Source organism: Spermophilus citellus, assembly GCF_964194105.1.
Source record: "Spermophilus citellus genome assembly, chromosome: 1".
NCBI lineage: Eukaryota > Metazoa > Chordata > Mammalia > Rodentia > Sciuridae > Spermophilus > Spermophilus citellus.
In genome coordinates this window covers 229,397,255-229,422,872 of record NC_138182.1, presented here as the reverse complement: position 1 = coordinate 229,422,872, position 25,618 = coordinate 229,397,255, and the positions used below count along the sequence as shown (strand labels likewise).

At 36.4% G+C, this 25,618-nt stretch overlaps 1 protein-coding gene across 2 annotated transcripts; it reads right to left on the bottom strand.

Annotated features, from left to right (window-relative positions):
* Positions 1 to 215: 215 nt before the first annotated feature.
* On the bottom strand, positions 216 to 21,939 carry HMGCR (3-hydroxy-3-methylglutaryl-CoA reductase). Of its 2 annotated transcripts, none has more exons than XM_081310991.1 (20): positions 18,734 to 18,872; positions 17,802 to 17,989; positions 17,230 to 17,341; positions 16,850 to 16,937; positions 16,335 to 16,419; positions 15,294 to 15,399; positions 12,955 to 13,061; positions 12,733 to 12,849; positions 12,166 to 12,326; positions 11,806 to 12,053; positions 11,513 to 11,691; positions 6,838 to 7,032; positions 6,344 to 6,502; positions 5,825 to 5,982; positions 4,954 to 5,059; positions 4,288 to 4,458; positions 3,656 to 3,796; positions 3,409 to 3,567; positions 2,842 to 2,996; positions 216 to 2,695 (listed from the first exon to the last, which is right to left on the bottom strand). In XM_081310991.1, the coding sequence occupies exons 1-20, from the start codon at positions 18,741 to 18,743 to the stop codon at positions 2,641 to 2,643; spliced, it is 2,700 nt and encodes an 899-aa protein (XP_081167117.1). In that variant the 5' UTR covers positions 18,744 to 18,872; the 3' UTR covers positions 216 to 2,640. The 2 variants fall into 2 exon arrangements, with proteins under 2 accessions (XP_081167117.1, XP_081167118.1); XM_081310992.1 differs by lacking the exon at positions 18,734 to 18,872 and adding an exon at positions 21,852 to 21,939 and having other exon boundaries at positions 217 to 2,695.
* Positions 21,940 to 25,618: the final 3,679 nt, after the last annotated feature.

Genomic DNA, 25,618 nt, shown 5'->3' with positions numbered 1-25,618 from the left:
CCTTCAAAGTCTATTAAGGCACCCTGGTCTTTCTTTCACTCCTTTTTAATTCCCAGTCGTGAGGTGAATGGGACTAACCATGTACTTCTGCCATGATGTACCACACTGCCACAGGCCCAAAGCAACAGTCAGTCATGGCCTGAAACCACCGAAGTGTGAGCCAAAATAGCCTTTCTTTCTTAAAGTTGATTTACTTCAGGTATTTGTTATTGTAATACTAGCACGCCTGTCCTGCCACATGCTATGATCCAAGCAGAAAGCAGGTTTCAAAGACTTTCACCATCTTCTGTCTAGCCTGTTCTAAGAGTGCCAAATCTCCCTTGAGAGCCCTGAGGGAGATGACCCAGGTTTAGTCAGGTCATTTCAGGAAAAAACTCAAACCCTTTTTCTTGTATCTAGGCTCATGTTCTCAATAGAACATACACAACATCTTCACCTCTCACTACAGTAAAAGTGGAGTCAATAATTGCAAGTAAATAAAAGCTCTTCTAACAAAACTAATCTCAGCTATACAAAGCTGTACAAATGCCCTTCTGATACAGCTTAAATACACAGTTGAAATGACTACTTGGTTTTGGCTGCCCTATCTTCATTTTCTCTTCCTTTCAGCTAAAATTCCACCCTTGATATTCAAAAGTAGCCTGGTTGAGATGATAGACCATTTTAATTCACATAAAACACTGGCTTGCCATTCATGTTGCGGAGCTAGACAACATAATGGAGAATGAAAAATGATCATGACCAAATAGTATGAATCATAGATTACCATTCTGCCAAACTGCAAGCTTCCAGGCCGCAGGTCTAGAGTTAATCCAAACAAAAAAGGCTACTGCTTACACTTATCCGTATTAACTTCCTTTTCATAATTTACTGGAGCTGGAAAAAAGTCCTCTGTAACAAAATGTATACAGTTCAGAAATTGTACAAAACATTAATTTAGCAAGATAAAATTGGTTACAATCACCAAAATTAACATTCAACATACTGTTCACTGCCACTTCCATGAAGATACTCAGATAAATAATCACTAGCTGAAAAGTCACAATAGGAGCTATTTAAACGTTATACAGAACAGAAAAGGTCGATCTTCTATAATAATACTGCGGATACGACCACTAAGAGGCTCCTTGCTGCCATGGCATCTTGGAATGTTCTCCAGAGTCCACCTTCCACATGAGACATCAGCTTTCCAAGACCAACACTGAAGCATTAGATGTAATACAAAATAAGGAGTTCTTTATTATTTTTACAAAACTCATACATTTAAAAAAAATTAAGATTCAACAACTCTGCTGACCCCCTGAGGAAGCTAAGAGCTTTATGGGTCCATTAAAAAGCCCTGTGTGGATGATTCCGTCACCAGCCTCCTAGCCACAGGAACAAGGCACACAACTCCAGGCCGTTCACGTGGCTCCATCAGTGGCTGTGCAGGCCGACTTTTCCTATGTTAGGCTTGGCAAGCAAGCCAGGATTTCCTGGATAACGTTTAAGAACACTATCTTCTCTGGCCCTAACTAGAGGTGTTTTTATGTTTTGTTGTTTTTTATCAGCATACAAGTTGATTTTTCTTTATTTCTGGAACACTTTCAATAAATTCCTAGCATAAGAAGCTTTATTACAACATATACAGTTTTGATACAGTTTGTTTACAAAAAAAAAAAAACCTATCTAAAACTTTCAGCTAAATAAATTTAAATGTCTTTAAGGAAATTAAAGTTCGCTTAGAGAAATGGTGTTTTTCTTTCACAACTGTTGTTTCTACATTCTAGGTTCTGAGACAGGTCACAGACTTGCTTATACGTGACAGTCACCTTGTCTAAGCAACACAGACCTGATATCTTTAGTAAAGAGCATAAAACTGTTCCTTAAAGCCTAATGCTGAAAGACATGCTATAGCCAATCAGACAAACATTTATATTTAGACAAGAGGCCTCTCTGAACAAACAGCCTACAGAGATAAATGCAGTGATTTGTTTTCTTGATAGAGAACTATTTAGCACTGCTTAGCACATTATTCTGTAGTTTGAGAAGAGTAATTCTTCCCTTGAAGAAGCAGGTCCCCTTCTGAACAAGAATATTGGTTACAACCCCATCAAAACAGGCCAGCACCAAATGAATTATTAGTTTACAAAAAAATAAACTTAGCTCTTATATTGTCAAGTTCTACAACTCAGACTAAATAAATTAACTATAAAATCAGAAGTTTTATCAGCTACAGTATAATTTAAAAATCCATTTTTAACCCATTAGAGGTTGGGGGAAGGACAATCTCAAACTAATCATCATCAACTTCATCATTTCATCAAAAGAAAAAACACCTTTTTTTTTTAGCTTGTATGTGCTTTCAGAAGTGAACTCTATGTAGATGACCATCTACATCTGTGATACTTTAAAGCATAATACCCATGTTGAGATCTTTCCAAAGAACACAGCATACAAAGCAAACTGTTTTCCAATATGAGGAGTCTGCATGGAAAGGACCTCAAACCTCTCTGAAAGCGAAAAAAATCAAGCAGTTGTCTCACTGATCACATCTATTCATCTTCCACAAGACATTGCATTGAGATTTTTAATTCACAGATTTTATGTTAGTCCTTTAGAACCCAATGCCCATGTTTCAGTTCAGAACTGTCAGCCTATTCAAGCTGCCTTCTTGGTGCAAGTTCCTTGAAGGTCTTGTAAATTTATCTTTGACCTATGCAGAAAAAGACAAAGTAGCAATATAGAAAATGTTAGGAATGCGAAATTTTAATTTGAGAGTACAGTGTCTGAATATTAAGCTTTCATACTGCAATTAGTTTTAAGTATAGGGATAAAACATGTTCAAGCTATCTGTCTTACCTGTTGTGAATCATGTGACTTCTGACAAGATGCCCTGCTGCCAATGCTGCCATCAGTGACAACTCCCCAGCCATTACTGTACCACATACAATTCGGGCCAGCTGCCGGGCATTCTCCCCAGGATTGTCTTTGCACGCTCCTTGAACACCTAGCATCTGTGGCCAGAAGAGAAAGATAGTCGATTCACCCTTAAAGTCAGGAATAACAATTTATCACAAAATCAACTAAAATAAGGGCAAATAATGACAATAGCATAAAATTAGACTCCAGTGGATGAAGTACTAAATTTCCAAGAATTTACAGCTAGGACTAACAATTCATATACCATAGTAACAAAATCCACAAGCTGGCTGGCAATGTACATTCATGTGCTCTTTTAATCTACTCTCTCAATTTGGATCCACTGGGAAGGAAACAAAAGATCAAGACCTATAACAAGAGAATAAGAGCCATACCAGTACCAGCTAAAATATGGAGGGGAATGATATGTAGTATTGGCTAGAAACTGAACCCCAACAGTTAGAGCTAGGCTTGAGATTACTGGTTTCTGTGCCAGATGTGTCATACCTGCAGACAGGCCTGCTGAGGTAGAAGGTTGGTCCCACCACCCACAGTTCCTATTTCTATAGATGGCATGGTGCAACTGATATACAAATCTTCATTTGTGGGACCACTTGCTTCCATTAAAGTAATACAGTTTGAACTACCAACATTCTGTGCTGCATCCTGGAAAGATAAACAACAAAAAAAGACAGTAAAATCCCTTCACTTAGAACAATGTAACAAAGAAGAGAAGTGGAGGCTTGAGACTCACCTGTCCACAGGCAATGTAGATAGCGGTAACAATGTTTGCGGCATGGGCATTGTAGCCTCCTATGCTCCCGGCCATGGCAGAGCCCACCAGATTCTTGTTAATGTTTACATCAATCATAGCTTCTGTTGTTGTCTTCAGTACCTAAATCACAATTGTACACATTTTATATCTTCCCCCAGGAGATTCACAGGGGTGTTATCCAGATCTACTTTATTGTATCTCCAGAAAGCAAGAATTTAGATGCAGCCCCACTGAGGCCCTGTCCTCAAAAAAGGTATCAGTAATGTTTGCTCCTGTGAATGCCATAGACAAATGGACAAGGTACAATTAAACAGCCATCTTTAACGGAAAAGATAACCTCATAAATTTAACTTTATTAAAAATGTTATTGGGCTGGGACTGTAGTTCAGTGGCAGAGTGCTTGCCTAGCATGCATGAGGCACTGGGTTCAATCCTCAGCACCAAATAAAAATAGACAAATAAAATAAAAGCATGCTGTCCATTTACAACTACAAAAAAATTTTTTTTAAATGTTATTATTCCTTTCTCAAATTTTTTAATTCAATTAAAGGAGAAGGACAAGGAAAAGAGAAGAATAGAAAACAAAATAAAGCATTCATCCAATCACTTACTTCTCTGACAACCTTAGCTGGAATGACAGCTTCACAAACAACAGTCTTTCCTCTTCCTTCAATCCAGTTTATGGCAGCAGGTTTCTTGTCAGTACAGTAGTTACCACTAACTGCTAGAATTTGCATTTCAGGGAAATACTCATGAAGTTTCAAAAGTGCTTTTTCTGTACCCTATTAACAATCAAAAAACAAAACAAAACAAAGCATTAAAATGAATTAAGTATTCATCATTTTGAACCCAGGGCCTCATGTATCTACTCCATTACTGGACTATATTTCAGCCCCATCTCCACTTTAAATTTTTTAAGCAAAATTTTGAAATGTTAATCCCAAGATCCTTCCCACCCTCTCTGAAATAAACTTTGTGCATGTCCAATGCCAAGTCTAAATTAAAAGTATCAAATATAAACACCAATCAACAAATGTTGATGTATAACAGAAGCCAAATCAATCAATATTTAGCCTTCAATGGATTTAAATCAATTCAATCTTTGAGTATGTAACATATGTATGAGGTACCTCATGACAAAACAGAGATGGACATAAATGACAAGTCTGTTCCTCATCTCTATCTCCCTACCACCTAATAACACTTCCTGGGACAATCATTCCTACAAGTTCTACATCTACCCATGTATCCTTCAGATACACTGTACCCAAATTCACCTTGGAAATCATGTTCATTCCCATGGCATCCCCTGTCCTGGATTGGAAACGGATATAAAGGTTGCGTCCAGCCATATTGATATGAAGTTTCTGCAGACGTGCAAATCTGTAAACAAAAGCAAAGATTTTATTTTATTCTTTTAAGATGGAAATTATCTTAAAATCTATTTCACAGCCAGGTATGGTGGCACACAGCTTGGGAAGCTGAGGCAGGAGGACAGAGGGTTCAAGGCCAGCCTCAGCAAAAGTGAGGCACTAAGCAACTCAGTGAGACCTTATCTCTAAATAAAATACACAATAGGGCTGGGGATATGGTTCAGTGGTTGAGTGTCCCTGAGTTCAATCCCCAATACCCCCCGCGAATCTATTTCAGTCACTTCAATTCACACTTAAGAACTCATCGAGATTATTTATTGTTTCTTTAACTAAACACATGAGGTATACTATTTCAACTCTGTCTCATCGTTAGATGATGAAAGGGGGTGAGCTATAGATTGATTATGCTCCTTTGTAAATTTTACTTTCTGCATTAAAGCAAACCTACTATACTAATACTAATCTTGCTTGGAAAATCTTATCTGAAAAACTCTACTGCTGGGCAACAGTCTAATTAGATTTTCTATCTCATGCTTTTTTTTTAAAAAAACTACTTTACCTCTATGGGGGAATTCATTTGAATATCTATGCTCCAAACATAAATTTTAGTCATTCTACATGAACAGATCTTAAGTTTGATTATTTTATCTCAAACAGTCAATATATTATCAATTATATTTAACAATCACAGAAAATGGCACTATTTCTAAAATAAGCATATCTATACAAATACACACACACACACACACACACACACACACACACACACCCCTACCTGCTGGTGCTATCAAAGGCCTCCTTTATCACTGCAAACCCTTCAGGTGTTTCAAGCCAGGCCTTCACTTCTGCAGAGTCACAAGCTCGGGGAAGACGCACCACTGGGCCACGAGTCATACCATCTGCAAGAACTCGGCTGCTGGCACCTCCACCAAGCTACGTAATGTATTTCAAAAACATGTTAACCCAGAATATACTTCTGTTTGTCCCAAAAGTTATCCTTCATGGTCCCCAAATCTGTTCTGGTTGCCTTGCCAAAGATATATTTTAAAACACACAAATTGCCAGGCATGGTGGCACACGCCTGTAATCCCAGCAGCTCGGGAGGCAGGAGGATCACAAGTTCAAAGCTGGCCTCAGCAAAAGCGAGGCGCTAATCAACTCAGTGAGACCCTGTCTCTAAATAAAATATAAAATAGGGCTGGGGATGTGGCTGAGTGTTTGAATGCCCCTGAGTTCAATCCTGGGTACCAAAAAAAAAAAATCCTGAAACACAAATAAATAAATTCCAACTTACACCAATTGCTCTACAGCCTCTATTAGTGCTGGCCACAAGGCAACCTTCTGTTGTTGCCATTGGAACCTGAAACTCTTTTCCATCCAAGCACAGAGGTCCTGCCACTCCGACAGGAATGGGCATATACCCAATAACATTCTCACAACAAGCTCCCATCACCTAAAAGGCAAAATGAGGCACCAAGTGAAAATCTACACCATTATAAATACAAAGTAAATTCATCCTAGCCCCTGTCATTAATAACTTTCTTAATCTTTTTGTTTTTCAACAAAATTTTTAATTTGCCCTTTAAAAATATTGAAAATACTAAAACTTCAGTAATGACTATAAAAAAGTAAAAGATTTTGAATTTCTATGGCCTCCATTATAAGCAGAATACAAACTTAAAGTAAAATAATTTTAAAAGGAAAAATGTACATATAAAAAAAATTAGTCAAGGGAAAAAAAGATTAAAAGCTATAAAAAAAACTTCTCTAATCAAGAAAACAACATACCAGGGAGTAATTATAATCCCTATAAGGCAGGTACTGGAGAGAAGAAGGCTCTGGAAGTTTTTCGGAAAGTAACTGTCGGCGAATAGATACACCTCGTTCATGGGTTTCCATCAGAGTTTCTAATTTGTAAGCTGGGATATGCTTAGCATTGACCAACTGGATGATCTCAGCATCACTAAGGAATTTTGCACCTTTCTAAAGAAATGGAAAAGAAAATGGGAAGGAGGTCAGAAAGGGAGGTCAAGAAGACTTGAAGGACTATACTATTCATAATGCTAAATACTATTCATACTATTCATAATGCTAAATTAAAGTAATATAAATCTTTTCTATTACATCCCTACCGTTTTTAATACAGATATTCCAGAAAATAAACAATTCATTTAATATAAACAATGCCAAATTAAAATAACATGAATACCACATATTATAGTTTTTTAAATTATAAACATTAACTCACATTAATTGCACCAATTAATAGGTTTCACTGTGACATTTCTGTACATGTGTACATCATATTTCAATCATATCCACCCTTGCCCTTTCTGCTCCCCACCACCCCTAGGTCCACTTCCCCTTCCCTAACAGTTTCTCATCTACTTTCAGGCCTTTTTTGTTGTTCTTCTTATTTGGACATATTATACATATATGCAGTAGTACATGGAGTATAACTTCCCATTCTTGTGGTTGCACATGATGTGGAGTTATACTGGTCGTGTAATTCACACATGAACATAGAAAGTTATGTCTGATTCATTCTACTGTCTTTCCTATTCCCATCCCCCCTCTCATCCCCCCTCCCATCCCTTCATTCCCCTTTGTCTAATCCAATGAACTTGTATTCTTTCCTATCCCCACTTCTTATTTTGTGTTAGCATCCACATATCAGAGATAATGTTTGGCCTTTGAGGATTGGCTTATTTCAATTAGTATGATAGAATACAGCTCCATCCATTTACCAGCAAATGCCATAATTTCATTCTTCTTTATTCCTGAGTAATATTCCATTGTGTATATATATCACATTTTCTTTATCCAATCATGTGTTGAAGGGCACCTAGGTTGGTCCCATAGCTTAGCTATTGTGAACTGAGCTGCTATAAACATTGATGTGGCTGCATCATTATAGTATGCTAATTTTAAGTCCTTTGGGTATATGCCAAGGCCAAGGAGTGGGACAACTGGGTCAAATGGTTCCATTAAGTTTTCTAAGAAATCTCCATTTTGCTTTCCACAATGGTTGCCCTGATTTATAGTCCCATCAGCAATGTATGAGTGTACCTTTTTCCCCACATCCTCCACATCCTTGCCAACATTTATTGTTACTTGTATTCTTGATAATTGTCAGGCTTTTTTTTTTTAATAAGTTTCCACATTATGAGAGAAAACATGGAATACTTGTCTGTGTCTGGCTTATTTTGCTTAACATGATGTCTTCCAGTTCCATCCACTTTCTACAAATGACATTATTTTATTCTTCTATTGTGATCAGTGCCACAAAAAAATATTTGGTATACAGGTATCTCTTTTATATGCTAACTTCATTTTCTTTGGGTATATAAACAGGAGTGGTATAGCTGGATGATAATGGTAGTTCATTTTTAATTTTTTGAGGAACCGCTCTACTGTTTTCCATAGTGGCTGTACTATTTTACATTCCCATTGTACTGAAAGATTTCTTTTTCTACATCCTCACCAGATTTGCTATTATTTTTTAAAACCACTGCCATTATGATTGGGGTGAGGTGAAATCTCAAGGTGGTTTTGATTTACATTTCCTCACTGGCTAAAGACATTGAGCATTTTTTAACATATTTATTGGCATTAACAATGCAGTCTACAAGGGAGCTTCAGGAGAGAAAGGTCACTTCTGGTTGGAATTGGGGCAGATTTTCTAAAGATGGTCACATATGCCTTAAAGATATGGAAAGGGAAGGTACCCTAGGTGACAGGAACAACAGAAACCCAGAGCTGGGACCTGTGTTTATAGAACAATAACATGATTCAACTCAAATATGTATGAATAAAAAATGAAGATGAAACAGATTCAAGCATATGGCATTTTGCTTAATCAAAATAAATCTTCATATTGAGTAAAGATAAATATAGTAGCTAACCTAGCAAAACTACTTTCATCTTTCAAGTTGGAAGTTCCAAACTTCAGATATCTGAAGATAAAGAATTATTCAGCCCATATATCTTGCTCAATACCAAACCTCTTTAGAGAGAAGATAAAAAAAGCCAAAGTCTGAAAGATCACAATGTTAAGCACTCTCAATTATAGTAAAGTAGTACACTGGACCAGCTTATTTTAGGAGGCAATAAAGAAAAGATCAGAACCCAGGACAGTGTATTTGGACTCAGTCCAGCTTCCCTCCTCCGCAGTACACCTGCTCTCTGTAAGCCCAAGACATCTATAAATTAAATGAAGTACTCCAACCAATATTTATTGCTTACAGTATTACAACATGTGATAAATATTTGTTGTGCACACAAATACTATATAGTCCTGCTGACGATACCAGCTCTCAGAAGAGCTAAAACACAAGCACTATAAGAGGAGAAGTCAAAAAAGTCTTTGGCTTTCTCTAGAGGGAGATGAACTGGGGTGGGGATGTAGCTCAGTGGTAGAGTGCTTCCCTAGCACAGGCCAGGCCCTGAGTTCAATCCTCAGTATGAGGGGAAATAAAAATTATACACAAATACACATGTAGACATATGTGTGTGTGTGTGTGTGTGTGTGTGTGTGTGTGTGTATAGACAGACATGTCTATACTTATCTATCTATACATCTATAGATATCTATACATATATACGTAGGGAAATGATCTGAATAGAAGTAATATAAAAATGAATGTAAATTATTTATAAAACTAAACAAATGCCAGAGACAAATTTCCCAGAGAGTTTCAAAGAAAAAAAAAATCTGTTAAGATTCTGATGTCCACCCAGAAATTTTGCTATCCCTGTATAACAAAAACAGTTATAAAAAAACTTATATAAAACCAAACACACCTGCACTCTTACACATAAGCACATAAAAATTAATAATTAACTTCAAAAATAAATACTGCAAGATTTCACTTATATAGGGAATCAAAGATAGTTAAGAAGAAGAAGAAGAAGAAGAAGAAGCAGCAGCAGCAGCAGCAGCAGCAGCAGCAGCAGCAGCACCACCACCACCACCACCACCACCACCACCACCACCACCACCACAGTAAAATGATTGATGGTTGGCCAATGGCTTGGGGAATAAGAAATGTTGGTTTACAGGGTGATATAAGGATGAATAAGCTCTGGAGATATAATATACAGCAATGGTCTATAGTTAACAATACTGTATTATAGACTAGAAATTTGCTAAAAAGGTAGATCTTAAGTGTTCTCATAAGGAAGGGAAGAAAGGAGGTAGGAAAGAGTGTTAGGTGAGAAGTATGTTAATAAGCTTGACTGTGGTAATTATTTACAATGTATATCAAAACACCAAACATACAACCTACATACACAACACTGTCAATTATACCTTAATAAAGTATATGGGGGGAGTACCTCTTAACTAATAAACATATGGGAAAAAAATAATTAACCAGATTATGAATGAACTCATAGTTATGTAGGTTAAAAAACCCTGTTCAAATCTCAGGAAGGGCAGGCTGGGGTTGTAGCTCAGTGGTACAGCATTTGCCTAGTATGTGTAAGGCTGGGTTCAATTCTCAGCATAACATATAAATAAACAAAATAAAGGTCCAGAAACAACTAGAAGAATGTTTTTTTGTTTGTTTATGGTGCTGGGGATTGAACCCATTGTGCATGTGAGGCAAGCACTCTACCAACTGAGCTATATCCCCAGCTCTAGAATAATATTTTTTAAAATATTTTTTTAGTTATACATGGGCATAATATCTTCATATTATTTATTTATTTTTATGTGGTGTGAGGATCGAACTCAGGGTCTCACAGGTGAGAGGTGAGTGCTCTACCGCTGAGCCACAACCCCAGCCCAAGAAGAATATTTTTTTAAAATCTCAAGAAAGCCAGCTTCCTTATGAGTTGGCCTACAAAACAAAAACAAAACAAATTTTCTTCTATCTTTGAAGTTCATCTCCCTGTTAAATATTTCTCAGGCCTCAACACATGAAATAAAATAGTTGTTCATCTCTCTGATATATAGCAATAAGCTAGAAAAAGTTTTGACTCTGAATCAGAAAATATCAACCCTCCCCCACTTTTTTTTGTTTTGGTACTGAGGATTAAACTCAAAGGTGTGCTCAACCAGTGAATCACATCCCCAGCCCTTTTTTATATTTTATTTAGAGACAGGGTCTCATTGAGTTGCTAAGTGCCTTGCTAAATTGTTGAGGTTGGCTTTGAAATTGCAATCCTCCTGCTAAGCCTCCAGAGCTGCTGGGATTACAGGCATGTATCACTATGCCTAGCTCAAACCCTACTTCTAACTACCATTTCCCTCATGTATTAATTAAATGTCTTGAGCCTCATGTTTCTCATCCATAAAACAGAAATAATTCCACTATCCAATAAGGTTGTGGGGAATAAAGACAAGTAACAGTGCTAGAATTTAGAAGTACTTAGTACTACTAATAGCTTCTTCTTCCTTTAGTAAAAAAGCTCACTTTAAAGAAAAATTCAAAGCTTAAGTCTATGCTGTTGTCCTCACCTCTGCATTCCCAAGTATCTGTAGACACTCTTCATTAGGCCGAGGCTCCATGGGAAATTCAATCTCAGATTCCTGTGTCACTGGTTCAGATGAAGTATCGGATAAGGAAGAGCCACCAACCATAAATGTAGCTCTGTTTGAGGTGTCAGTTTCAGCCACTAAAGGTTTGATAACTTCAACTGTTCAAGAGATCAAAAGATATCTCAAAACACTGAACATAATTTTTTAAATGGACTCAAATATTTGACAAATCAGCAATGGAAGAATTCAAAGTGAGGAGAATAAGAAATTACCTCTTCTTTCTTGGTTTATCCCTGTCTCTTCTTCCACTGACTGAAATTTCTGGTTATTTCTGACAAGCATAGGTTCACGTCTACAACAATTATCTGGAACTTTCTTTTGGGCCACTACAGGAGATGTGATAGGATTTTTTAGTGAGAGCGTAGATTCTGTCTCTGCTTGTTCAAAGAAAATGTACTTTACAGCCAGAAGGAGAGCTAAACTTAGGGTAATAACTTGTTCAATATCCATGCTGATCATTCTAAATAAAAGAAAGCAAATTAAAATATTATTAAGAAATATAAAAGGTACAACTTAAACTTCATTAAAGTACTATGATTAATATATAACAAAGCAGATTTCAATTAACTTACTTAGAGAGATAAAATTGCCAGAGGGAAACACTTGGTTCAATTCTCTTGGACACATTTTCTTCAAGTCCTAAAGAAACCTTAGAATGTTCTGCTGTACTGTTTTGAGGAGAAGGATCAGCTATCCAGCGACTATGAGCATGAACGAGAACCAAGCCTAAGGACTGAAATAAAATTTTAAAAATCATATCTTCTGCTTATCAATAGAAGTTAAATTTCTCATTCTTAGAAATTGAACAAGCAGCCACTATCTTCCACAGCACCCTGCTACCATGATAAAGAAAGCCCCAAGCTTGTTATATGGCTAAAGTGTGGTCCCATTAATAATGAAATAGCCTAAAGAACAGGTTTTCAAGAAAGAGATGGAGGAACTTGAAATTTTTATTTATGTGAGAGAGACTAAGACCAGGAACCTCAAATAAATAAAGAAGAAAAAAGGGAAGAAGAATATCATATCATTTAAAAAGCCAAAAATTATATAAAAAAGAACAGGAAGTAAAAAACAAAAATGACTAAAAAGATAACCTTGGAACTATGAATATGGAAGGGAGAAGAAAACTATGTCTTTACCATAATCATCTTGACCCTCTGAGTTACAGGATTTGGCTTATTTTCTTCTTCTTCTAAAACTCGGGCAAAATGGCTGAGCTGCCAAATTGGTCGACCCTCACGGCTTTCCCGAGAAAGCTACAAAATAAGTCAATATTATGTTAGAAGGTACTGATTTTTCCTTAAGTGGCCTAATGTAATGCAAAATATTATTCTAATACTTGCCAGAAGAATTGTTCTTACCTCTAATACCAAGGATACACAAGCTGGGAAAAAAGTCATGAACACAAAGTAGTTGGCAAGAACTGACATGCAGCCAAAGCAGCACATAATTTCAAGCTGACGGACCCCTGCTTAAAGAAAAATTCAATGTGTAACTAGTAAAGTATATGTATTTTCTTTTTTTTTTTTTTAATAGATGAACACAATATCTTTATTCATTTTTTTATGTGGTGCTGAGAATCGAACCCAGTGCCTCACTTATGCTAGGCAAGCCCTCTATCACTGAGCCACAACCTCAGCCCCAAGTATATGTTTTTTCAATGATACATATCACAAGGACTTTTGCTGCAGGTAGACAAATATGACTATTAAACTCTTTGCCATTTACTGGAAACAGAATCATCAACTCAAAAGTAATGCCAAGGCTTAGTGAACAAGAAGAACTATGGCACCAAAGACCTTGTCTTTTCCCATGTTCCTAACACATCACTACATCAGGCACAATAGTAGTATTCAGTACACACCTAACATGTTTTCAATCCTCTTTTATCAAATGGTAGTTTCAAGACAAAGGTATAGAGGACAGGATCTACTGAAGAACTTCCCCCTTCCAATTTACACTACTGATCGAATATTACCAAGGACAAAAAGGAGAGTATATTGCCAGTTATGTAATTCCTGATATAGTATCAAAATAAATATTTCTTGTGAACCACTGAACTCTAATTTCCATATAATCTCTTTGGTGCCTCCTTATGTTCTTATAATTTGGGTTATTTTACTGATCTTTTTGAAAAATAATAAATAAAAATAGTAATTCAAGATTGAAAATTAACAACTAAATTAACTTCCTTTCCTCCTTCCCTCCTACTCTCCTCTCTTTCTGGTGCTAGGGGTTCAACCCAAGATCTTTGCACTCTACCATGGAGCTAAATTTCTATTATCAGGTATATATATTTTTAAAATTTAAAAACATATTTTCTTTGCTATATAAAAATCTTTATTGAAAGACAGAATAATATATAATTAACCATCAGGAAATTTAGAAGAAACATTATATATTTGAAAGTGAAAAAAAAAAAAAAAAAGAAAGAAAGAAAGTCAACCAACTGCTCCCTTAAAAGTTAGATAATTTGGGTTGGGACTGTAGCTTAGTGGTAGAGCACTCTCTTGCCTTGCATATGTGAAGCATTGGGTGCGATCCTCAGCACCAAATAAATAATAAATAAAGATATTGTGTCCAACTACAACTAAAAAAAAAAAAAAGAAAGTTAGATAATTTACTTCTCAAAGAATAAGCTTCCTTACTGAGGGTTGTAAAATACCAAGGAGAGTCACTAGAACTATAATTAACTAACCAAGTGAGGAAGTCATAAAATTTTGGCCTATTAGGAAACCTCCACAATAGCATACTATATTCATTTTGATAAATTTCCAAGCCAAATAATTTTTATCCTATATAATGGAGTCCTATGTATCTAATACTCTACTATGTAACTGAGTATGAGGAAACGTGTTGAGGTTAATGTGCTTACTTGCTAAAAGGTACTGTATGTTATCTGATTAAATCTTCCCAACCACCCTGTTAAGTAGATCTAATAACTCAGATGTGTCCAATTTCTCACTCTTACACTGTCTCATACATGACAATTAAAACACAAGGAACCAAGTCACTAATTTTAGTCTGGAAATAGCAATGGGTAGAAGGATCTTTCTAGAACAGCCTTGGAATACAATATTGGTTAAAACACCAACAACGGGGGGGGGCTGGGATTGTAGCTCAGTGGTAGAGCACTTGCCTAGTATATGTGAGGCCCTGGGTTTGTTTGATCCTCGGCATCACATAAAATAAACAAACAAACAAAATAAAGCATTGTGTTTATATACAACTAAAAAATATTAAAAAAAAAAAAAACAAAAATAAACCCCAACAAAGTGGGACACAGAAAGATAAGATGGAAAGAATAAAACACAAGTAAATAATTTGCTACTACATTTTCACTAAGGTATAAGGATGCTAGGGCAGATACACCCACACAAAAATATAATTTAAAGCTTTTGAGAATAATCTAAAAGTCAGAATTTAGGAGTAAACAACACGGGACTGCAGTTATAGCTCAGTGGTAGAGTGCTCACCTAGCATGTGTGAGGCACTGGGTTCGATCCTTAGCACCACATAAAAATAAATAAAATAGAGGGATTATGTCCACCGAAAACTAAAATAATTAAATAAATAAATAAAAGTATAATGCCCATCTACAACTAAATAATAATATAATAAATAATACAAATTGGAAAAGTTCTTTTTCCTCTTTAGTGACAATAATTATTTTAAAATGTATGAGAACTTGCTCACAAACCTGACATGGTTCCAACGCCAATCACAAGACATTCAACAAGAGCATCAAGGGTGAATGTAGGACCCAAAATTGCCATTCCACGAGCAATATTTTCCCTTACTTCATCCTAAAATACAGACCAAAAATTATCAGTGAGAATAAGCTACAAAATAACTTTAAAAAATGTTAGACAGCATTCTAGGACTTATACTAAAATCTAATTTACTATTCAAAGAATAAAATAATCAGACTAACGTGTTCAAGATACAAAGCTTGGTAATATAGAGGGTCAAACAAAAAACATACTACTTTGCTTCCCTTTTCACCGAATAACATATTTCTAAGGAATATTCCTTTAAAGTAGTACATTAATTCTGTCATTTAAATTCCACATAATTAAACTCTACAACATTTTATACTTTGGCTACCACTGACAGAAACTCTTAGGTCTAAGTTTGTTCTGAGATCATATTAGTATTATGAAACCTAAATTATTTCCTTATCAACATGCTCAAGTGATCATAAACATTCATCAATATATAATCAGGGAAGAAATATAAATTATTTTATATTCAAGATACTCTGATGCAAGAATGTTAAAAAATAGGTTTTAAAAGTGATTAATGAACATCAAGATGAAACTTAAGATGGAAATAATGCTTGTGTTATTTCAAAAGATTTAAAAATGAATTGGCCCTGGTATTCTCCTCCTCCATTAGATTGTATCCTGCTCTTTCCCTCTGTGTGTTTTGCTAGGTAGATATTCTTATTTATCCAAAAGTAATTTTATCATAACTTTTGAAACATTCAAAATGGAAAATGGAGAAGACTCAAAATCCAGCAGCTATGCAATTATATTTGAGTCATTAGATACATGGAACTATTCCCAGGGTATTTATGCAGAACAGTCTTAGTACTTAAAGAATTAAATTTAAAATTTCAGGCAACCCCTAAATCTTGATTTATGAAGAAACTCTATTGATCCTTCTTATCAATGTAAACTAAAAAAAGAAAAAAAAAAAAGGAATACTACTCACATTCTGTATTAAAAATAATACTTACCTGTGAATTGGAACTTAGGGCAAACTTTGCTAATGCACTTGCTCTGGAAAGGTCAATCAAAAGTAGGAAAAAGGGCAAAGCTTCACTGGAAAATAGATAAAATGAACAGGTACATTTAACAGAGGAAAACATATAATTTAAAAAATCTTTTTAAAACAAAACTCTTTCCCCTCCTCCCATACTTTGTATGATCCACAGTATATTTACCTTCCTGCAAAAAGTATACACTTTACTTCTTTGGTATCCTCAAAGCTAAACATAATATTTGCCCAAAATATTTTCAAAAAACATTTCAATGTTAAATGTAAATATATTTATACTGAAATACTTCTCAGTGTTTTATTAAAACTGTATATTAAAACCATATAGCAAAATATCATTCTAACTTTTAAAATCTCCTGGAATTAGCACTGGGAAAACACTAGAATATATAAAAATTTTGTTCACTACTTGTGAACAATAAAATGTAAAAGCAATAAAAATGTATTTTCAAAGAAAGTACATTTAATACTTACTTCAAGCCTGTCAATTCTTTATCTAAGAAGTGAATGACAACTGTACTGAACACAAAACTTGAGAAAATTGTGAAGAGGCCAGCAATACCTGAAACAACAAAATTCAACTCTGAAAAAAATCTATGCTTTATTACACAAATAACAACATTTAGTCTCAGGCAATGTTCTAATGTCTAATAATATTTTTTCTAGATTATTAAGATCTTAAAATTTGGAATGTCTACTTCTCAGTAATAAGAAAGCAAACTAGTAAATGCATGCAGCACAATTTCAGCAATACACACATTTCCAAATACTTGATTTGAACAAACAGGTTGATCCCCACAGTAAATAAAAAATCTGATGACATACCAAAGAAGTGTAATATAAAAAAGCATTACCCAAAATATATTTTGATCCAAGTTGACGTAAATTCTGGAACTGGAAGTAAATATACAGGATTGCTATGCACCGTGTTATTGTTAGAATTATAATGTCACTGCTCAAAACATCCTGTTGGAGAAAGAGAAAAGAAAACTCCAATAAAATAAGCAATCAAAAGTAAGAATTTTTATGTTGTATGTCATTAGTTTATATATTTTCATGAAAATACAAATTCAGGCATAATACAAATCAAGTAAAATATCAAACATACAAATCAAAAATTAAATCCAATTTTTAAAAAGTCCATCATTAAGCCAGTTTATCATGATCATTTTTCACTTTAGTTACTTCTAAAAGATATATTTCTCAAATAAAGTCAATTACACTGATTTGTGTAAATAAGACAAAAGAAGAGTATTTCTAGATCATTCCCATACCATGCAAATAAATGGAAAACTGACACAAGGTTATGAATATTAAAATAAAGGTTTTACTCATAATTTTTTGGATTATTTTCTCTAAAAGGAGATATTCTTTAGAAATTAAAAGTGTAATTTACTATGATCCATATCAAATTAATTCCACTGACCTCTTCAAATTTCGGACACTCATAATTCCAACCACAGATCTTGTCATTACCAGTAAACATGTTCATAGACATCATACAGATGGTCAGTGTTACTGTCCCCACTATGACTTCCCAGGGATGTGAGGCCACAAAGAGGCCATGCATTCGGAAAAGTCTTGACAACATTGTAGCTATAGATTCCTTGGATCCTGGAAAGAATGAATATCAAGTGTGAAAATTTAACACATACCTGACTGTACTTTTAGGAAAGTTTTAAGGAAAAGTATATTGCAAACCCTGCTTTACACGCTTAAAGTCCTACACATGACCATTTTATACTGTTCTTTATAATTCTGGAAAATAATTATAGTCAAAAGGACCCTGTTATTACCTCTTTACTCAAACACTTAAATCCTCTATTACTCACTGACAACCAACTTAAAAACAGCCAGTTCTTAAAAACTATATGAATTCAAGCATTTATGGTCAAACCATATAAACATCCCAGCTCTTATTATCTGTGCCAAGAAGGAGAGCAATAAAGCTGAAAACAAAAGTGAAAACCATTATTCATATTTTCTAATTACTCAGATATAAAATACATATAAACACCCTCTTCACTATCCACATTCTGGTTACACAACAGGTAAATATCAAAGAGTATATCTGTTGAGCAAGCACCAGTAAATCACATTAATTTATAACCTCCTCAAAGGCAGAAACCCATTATACTATTTCATTCTCTTAAACATGTAGAATAAAGCCACTAGCAAAATGATGTTTAATAAACCTCCCTAATGTTGCTATCACCAAAGAAAAGTCTTTTCTGATGTTTCTACACTAATAAAAAGGGATAAGAATTTTATTGTGGTGGTTGCTTTTCTGCTAGCAGAATTGTCAACAATGGGTTAGGGAAAAGAAAAACAAGTAGCTTTAAGAATGAAACCAATTACCAAGTATCATCTCTTAATGTATCACTTCATGTTCTCTACATTTCAACCATACCGGGACATCAGCCAGATTAACTGGTTTTCAAACTGCAGGTCACAAGCCTTCACTGTATTAATCAGATCATGAAATCAATTCTGTTGGTCAGAACAAACATTTTTAATAAAATAGAAAACAATATAAAATAGCTTTGGGGTAAGATACACAGTATGGGTATTATGTCTTAAAACTCTGTGTGGCATATATATGAGTGTGTATTCTGGCTTCCAAAAAAACAAGCATTTTTAACTGTAGGTCACAGTTTTAAAAGACTAGCAGTCAAAAAGGTATATAAATGAGGCTTGCACCTGCCTGTGTTTATTCATGCTTTTCAACCTTATACCCTGAATCTTACTCATCATTTTTCCCTCCAGTATCTTGCAACAAAAACCTGAAAAATGAACAATAAAATACGTTCTATTTAATTCACAGGGACTTAGATTTAAAGTACTGGATAGCTTTAAATGTACCATAGGTTCAAATCCTTCTTATGACAACCAAAATCCTCATAAGAGGTTAGATGTTCATGACAGTTTCTATACATAACTTCTTTCCCAGATTTAAAACAAAACAGAAAATTCTATATAAAATGGTCTAAAGGATCAACTGTCGACATTGCAGAGAGTAAATTAAACTAAAGACTCAAAAATAAATCAAAATTATTTCTAACTCTGCACCACAAAAAAAAAAAAAAAAAACAGAAACTCCTCAACTTGGGGATTCTTCCCTGAGTCAATACATCACTATCAAAAAGTTATTCAGATGAATTAAAATCTGAACTGCTACCAGGAAGGAACCCCAATTTGATTATAAATGATTTAGCATAACTCATAATTATACATTAGGCACATTATGTTTTCTCTTATATTCCTGGTGGTATTGTCAATTTTGCAACCATTTTTTTTTTCTCTCCTGGGTGTAAAGTTATCTTTTCAACATTCAGGGTAAAAAACATTCACGTTAACCTGTGAGCCACCCCAAACCCTGAGAACCACACCTATTTGGAAATACAAACTGAGCAACTTTACAAAGGTGTGTCAAAAGTAACTATAATTGTAATCAATGTCATTTCTCATAGCACCCTCCCATTTCACTGTGATTATGTAAACCATTTACTGTCACAGAATCCAATCCTCCCCCTTGATCAGCAGTTGAGAATAGTACTAGCAGGCTATAGGGTAGCTCAAACAAATTTAATAAACAGTATTTACACCATGCTGCAATAATAAAAATATCTTTTTAAATCAAACTACAGAAATAGGCAACATATGTGTTGCTTATTCTGACTGAAGTTTGCCAAAAACATTTCACATATTCTTTAAAAATATGGATAATTTAAATTCACTAGAACCCTTAAATTCTGCTACTAAAACTACCTACCCCAGCCAACTGCTGAAAAGGATACTTTAGCACTGTACCATGATTCTTTCTTCCCATTCAGCACTCCTCCTATGTTATACATTCCCGTATTTGATTATATAGCATCAATATCACTAGTCTCAAAGTAATTAATGTATACATGATAACCTCTTGAAGGCTAGAACCATATACTCAATCTACTATCCTATAAAATCATCATCATCTTGCACTAGAAATCAGATACCTGGATTCTATACTCAATTCTATTACATGTTACCTGTTTGAAATCACAAACTCTCTTCATTCACTTATGAAGTTCTTTCAAAGTTCTCTGACAAAGTAGTAAGTGAAACCATATGAAACTGCCATTTTTGTAGGTAAAAAAGGCTGTTTTGTAGGGGGAAAAAGTTGAAAAATAATGGCAATTTCATATAGGGGAACCAAAGTTGAAGTGGATCCCATAAAATGGCTGTCTGTCCATGGTCTACAAATCCAATAGTGTGCAAACATGCCACAAACTCCTCATACACCCACTTCATCTCAAAATGTCATGCCACATGTACAACCATTCAATGTTAATTTAGGAATCTATGCACAATTTTCTAAACCTTCATGATACTAACCACCATTGTCCTTACTGCCAAGTTATCATAAGTTCTGGAAAGACACTACGTCAAAGCAGCCCTGCAAAATCCAGTCTATCCCCAAAATACACTGTGTACCTTTGCTGGATTACCCATAAAAAGTCTTCCACTGCACGTATAAGAAAATAAGTCCACAAGTAAACAAAAATCATTCACTACTTTGTGAGTTGCTAAAATCATGAACAAGTACTAAGTATTATAATGTTTCCTATGACTGCAGGACCAAATCCAAGTAAGAATATTCTCAAATAATGAAATACTTCCTATGAACACTTAAAATGGAGTACATCAACCTCCTCCTATCAGAGAAATCAATTGTTTTACCTCCAAGGTGCATTTTTCCTAACCCAAACCAAATAACACCGGAAAATATATCGGGTTTGAACTAAAGGACTGCAGCATCAAAGACACTATGCCTCTTAGAACCAAAAAAAGACTCCTTTCAGTCCCTGGGTGAGCCCCTCTTTAGGCTCCGCGTCCACTCAACCGGTTCCCATGGAAATAACCGGGCACATTACTCGAATCCACCGCTTTGGGTTAGTTAGCAGCATTTAGGGAGGTCTTTCCATTCACTTAAAAGAAAGGTCCCGACTAACAGCAGTCCCTGGGCGTGAAAGCCTGGACCCTAAGGACGCTTCTCCCGTCCACTCCGCGATCTGCCGGCCCCACTCCCCCTCCAACTCCCAGCATTTCTCGAATTAAGGGGCCTCCGTGATCACCCTGCCTGGCACCCGTTCCGAACACCCAGATGATGGCGACTGCCTGGCCAGCAAAGCCTCCTTCGGACAGGGCCAGCGAACGCGGCTACGCCCTGTTGGTCCACAGACGGTGATGGCAGCCACAAAAAGGCCGGACCGCCGCCCGCCCAGTTGGGCCTCAAGGACGTCTCCTCACAGTCCCCGCGGGACCCGGACGCCACACCACACCGGCGAAGGGCAACCGCAGCTCCCGCTAGGTCTCCGGGGGCTGCCCGCAGGCACTCTCCTGGGTCGGGAGAAACTCGAGAACCTCCACCAACACGGTCCCAATCCCGCTCCCGCCCCATTCCGCCCTGTTCTTTCGTGACCATTGCCAGTCTCACCTCCGGATCTCACTAGAGGCCACCGAACCCGGACGCCGGTGTTCGGCCTGTCTCCAGTCAACGGAGACACGGAGCGGAAGGAACTGTGGATTTACGCACGCTCGGGGATGACGAGCCTGCGACCAATAAGAAAGGATCGTCCGATCGTCTAGCCAATCATCTGGAGGCTGCTCGGCCTGACGGCCTACGTCACGAACGGTCGCCTTAACAACCGCCCACAGCTCTCCCCAAGCCGAGAACCAGCACCGCACCATCTCTCACCACGTCCCAGCCAACCAATAGTTAGTGGAGCCTCAGCACCAGTGCCTGCCTATTGGCCGAAGAGCCGTGGGGGCGCAAGCACGGAAAGTGCCTAGGCGAAGGCTATAGGGATTCTGGCGGGTGGAATGTCCTGTAGCCCCCGGGCCTGACCAGCAGTCGTCCTGGCTGTGAGTTTACTATGAAAGACAGCAGTATGAAGCAGAATTGGAGCCTGAGGAATAACGCAGGGTTTGATTGAGGGTAAAGAGCTCAGTTACTTAGTGTAAGAGAGATGGAGGGAAGCAGAGGTGGCCATGAAAAAAAAAATAGGAATATAAAAAAGGGAGGGTGGCAACGAGGTGCAATCCAAACCTCAAGCTGAATCTGAACCACAGCTCTCTGAGATTTACCTATGAGTGTAAATGCCTCCAGCTATCTATATATACCCCCTTTGAAGGCACCCGTTGCACACCATTAATTTTTTCTGAAATTCGCCACTCCTGTGCCTTCTCTTAATTCACTCTGCTCCAAGTCTGGTTCAGGCCTTTATCATCTCTTACCTAAAGTAGTGTGCAATAACCTCTGCTAACTGATCTTCCCACTCCTGGGTGCTTCCGCCTTCCACTTTGTCCTGCAGGACTGCCACAGTAATCTTCCTATTATGCCATAGGCCTGCCCCTAAATCATCAAGAATTTTTCATGTCTACTGGACTCAATAACTTGAGACTACCAAAATGGCCTCACCCCATGTTTCTTGCGCACCTTTCACTACTTCTCTGTGTGAACCCATTTCAGCCAAAGTAACTGGCCCTTCAGTCACATTCATGAGCTTTTTGTGTCTTTTCTTGAGATCTTTTAGTTTAACCTGGATATGCCTACCAATTTTAAATGTTGAAATCCTAATTATATATACCTCAAGGACCATTCTTATGCAACCTTCTCTCGTGATTCACTCTCTCCATACTTGGAACACCCATAATATTTCCATAATATTCTGTAACTAGTCTTATTATCTTTTGTGAAAATTTCTTAAGGATAGGTATTGCACTTCACTTGATTTTTAAGGCCCTATCTTTTAAACATGGTAACTGAAAAATACTATGCACTCTCTGAACTATTATCTTGTTAGATTCTTATAATCCTTATAAAATAAGTGTTGTTCTCCTCATATTACAAAAAAAGAAAGAAAATGAAAGAAAGTTAAGCAACTTGAAGCAATTAGGGAAACTGGCATTTGAATCCAGTTCTAAAGTTTATATTGGTTCTACTATACTCCACTACTCTTTTTAGGAACTTTATTCATATCTCTTTACCAAATAATTTGAAAAACATACAATGCTCTGTGGTTGGCCCTATCTACAGTGATAGACATGGTGAATTTTTTAATGTCTTAGTTAACTATGTACCTTGAGGACCTAACCTTTTGCATAGCATAGAATAGGCCCTCAGTAAATATCTCTTGACCTTTGGCAAGAGGGATAATCAATCATAAAGTATCTACCAAAAGCTAAGTGTGGCCAGTTAACACTTGAAATATACTGGTTTTTTTTAAAATCCTGAAATTTAAAATAACAAAACAAAACAAAAAACATTGTGCAGGTCAAAGAAAAAGAAAAAACTTCCCACGGCTGGAATATATAAATTCAAACACAGCTGGGACCTGTGATAGGAAATAAATAAGTACAACTCTTCATCAAAGTTATGAAAAATATCTTTTGCAATGGAGCATTAGAAGCTTAACCAATCACACAGCATGTATTAATTCAAAATATTGCATGTCATATAATACAAGAGGACAGTGTCATGGTTTAGAACACAACAGTGTTTACTGGAGAGTGTGCACACAAAGGTTTCTGCTGCCCCCACCCCCAAAACCTGCTCTCACTGTTTAACTGTGGTTTTGATCGTTTTTTCCCCTTACAATTTCCCCATTTCCCCCTTCTTTTGTTCTAAATAGTTATACATGACAGTAATGCATTTTGATACATCATACATAAATGGAGTATAACTTCTCCTTCTTCTGGCTGTACATGATGTAGCATTACACCAGTCGTGTAATCATACATACACATAGGATCATAATATCCAAGTCATTCTACTATTGTTCCTGTCCCCCTCCTATTCCTCTCTTTAATCCTTTCCCTATTTTGTAGAGTCCATTGGTGGCAGGTACAAATTATATTTGAATTGCTTTAAAGGATTATATTTTAATTGCTTTATTATCCTCAGGAAAATGCTTACACAATGTAGAAATGGCACATGTGTGATGGGGTGTGAGCATCCATTCTTGAGATTCTTAGGAATTTTTGGCCAAGGTGACTGATTAACAAAGGAGTTAATGAAAGACAAAGGATAGAACAAAGTTCTTAGCCAGGTTCCACATGCCTAAAGCTCCTGATAGAAAACTCAGTCAAGAGAGGCCAGAAGGAAATGGTAATGGTAGGAAGAATAAAAGAGCTTGGAAAGAGCTGAATAAGATTTTACCAGGCAAAAGTGAAAAAGAATAGAAGAATAATGGCTCAAGGGAACACTTCTCAGCTTTCCAGAGCAACCCTATTGAAGGAGAAGCTGAAGAGCATTGCTCAGGGCAATATTTTAATACAGAATTACTGTCACTCATGGGAAAAAAAAAAAATGATCTAGTATATAAGACCCTAACTCTGTCAATCTGGCTACACATAACAAAGAACTCCAAATAAAATCAGAGTAAACAAGATAAGCATTTATTCCTTTCTTGGGTACACGAAACTGGAAATAGATAATCTAGACCTGGTATGACAGTCCATGATGATTTCTGGGATCCTTCTGTCTCTCTGCTCCACCATCTTCATGTTGTGTCTTCCATCCTCAGGGGTCATCTTCTTGTCCCAGAGTGCAACTGGAGCTCCTCTGGAAAGAGAATTAAAGTTTTAAAAGGGGAAGTAAGAAAGAAAAAGAAATCTCTTCGCAGTTGAATCACCTTCCTTTTCACAGTTTTTATCTTAATTGCCAGAAATATAAGACCATACTTAGCAACAAGAGAGCTGGGGAGTGTGATTTTTATTTTGGGCAATGATGTGCCCAGCTCAAAACTGGTGGTTTCATTTCTGTATTTTCCATAGTATTCCCATACTGTGTAAATACACAGGAAACACCTAATACATTTGCTGATCACTTAAGTCAGAAACAGGAAGATTTTGGGGACATAAAAAAAGATAGATGAGTGAAGTAATAGGTTAACAAACTAACCACTATTCTCAGTCAATGTATTAACAAGTTCTCTGTGCCTCTTCCGGAAAGATAGACTGTACATTTTCACCCAGGGAACAGAACATAAAGTATCTGAAGATTCTGCTTAATGTCTCTTGGTTAGAACTCCTGCTTGCTTTGATACACATGCCATTATAAATAATTTAGAAAGAAATTTGACCCAGGCACACCAGGTAAAGTTAAAAAATTATAATTGATGTCACAGTGGGTTAATAATTTTTGCCTTAAGAAGATAATGAGGGCTGGGGATGTGGCTCAAGCAGTAGCGCACTCGCCAG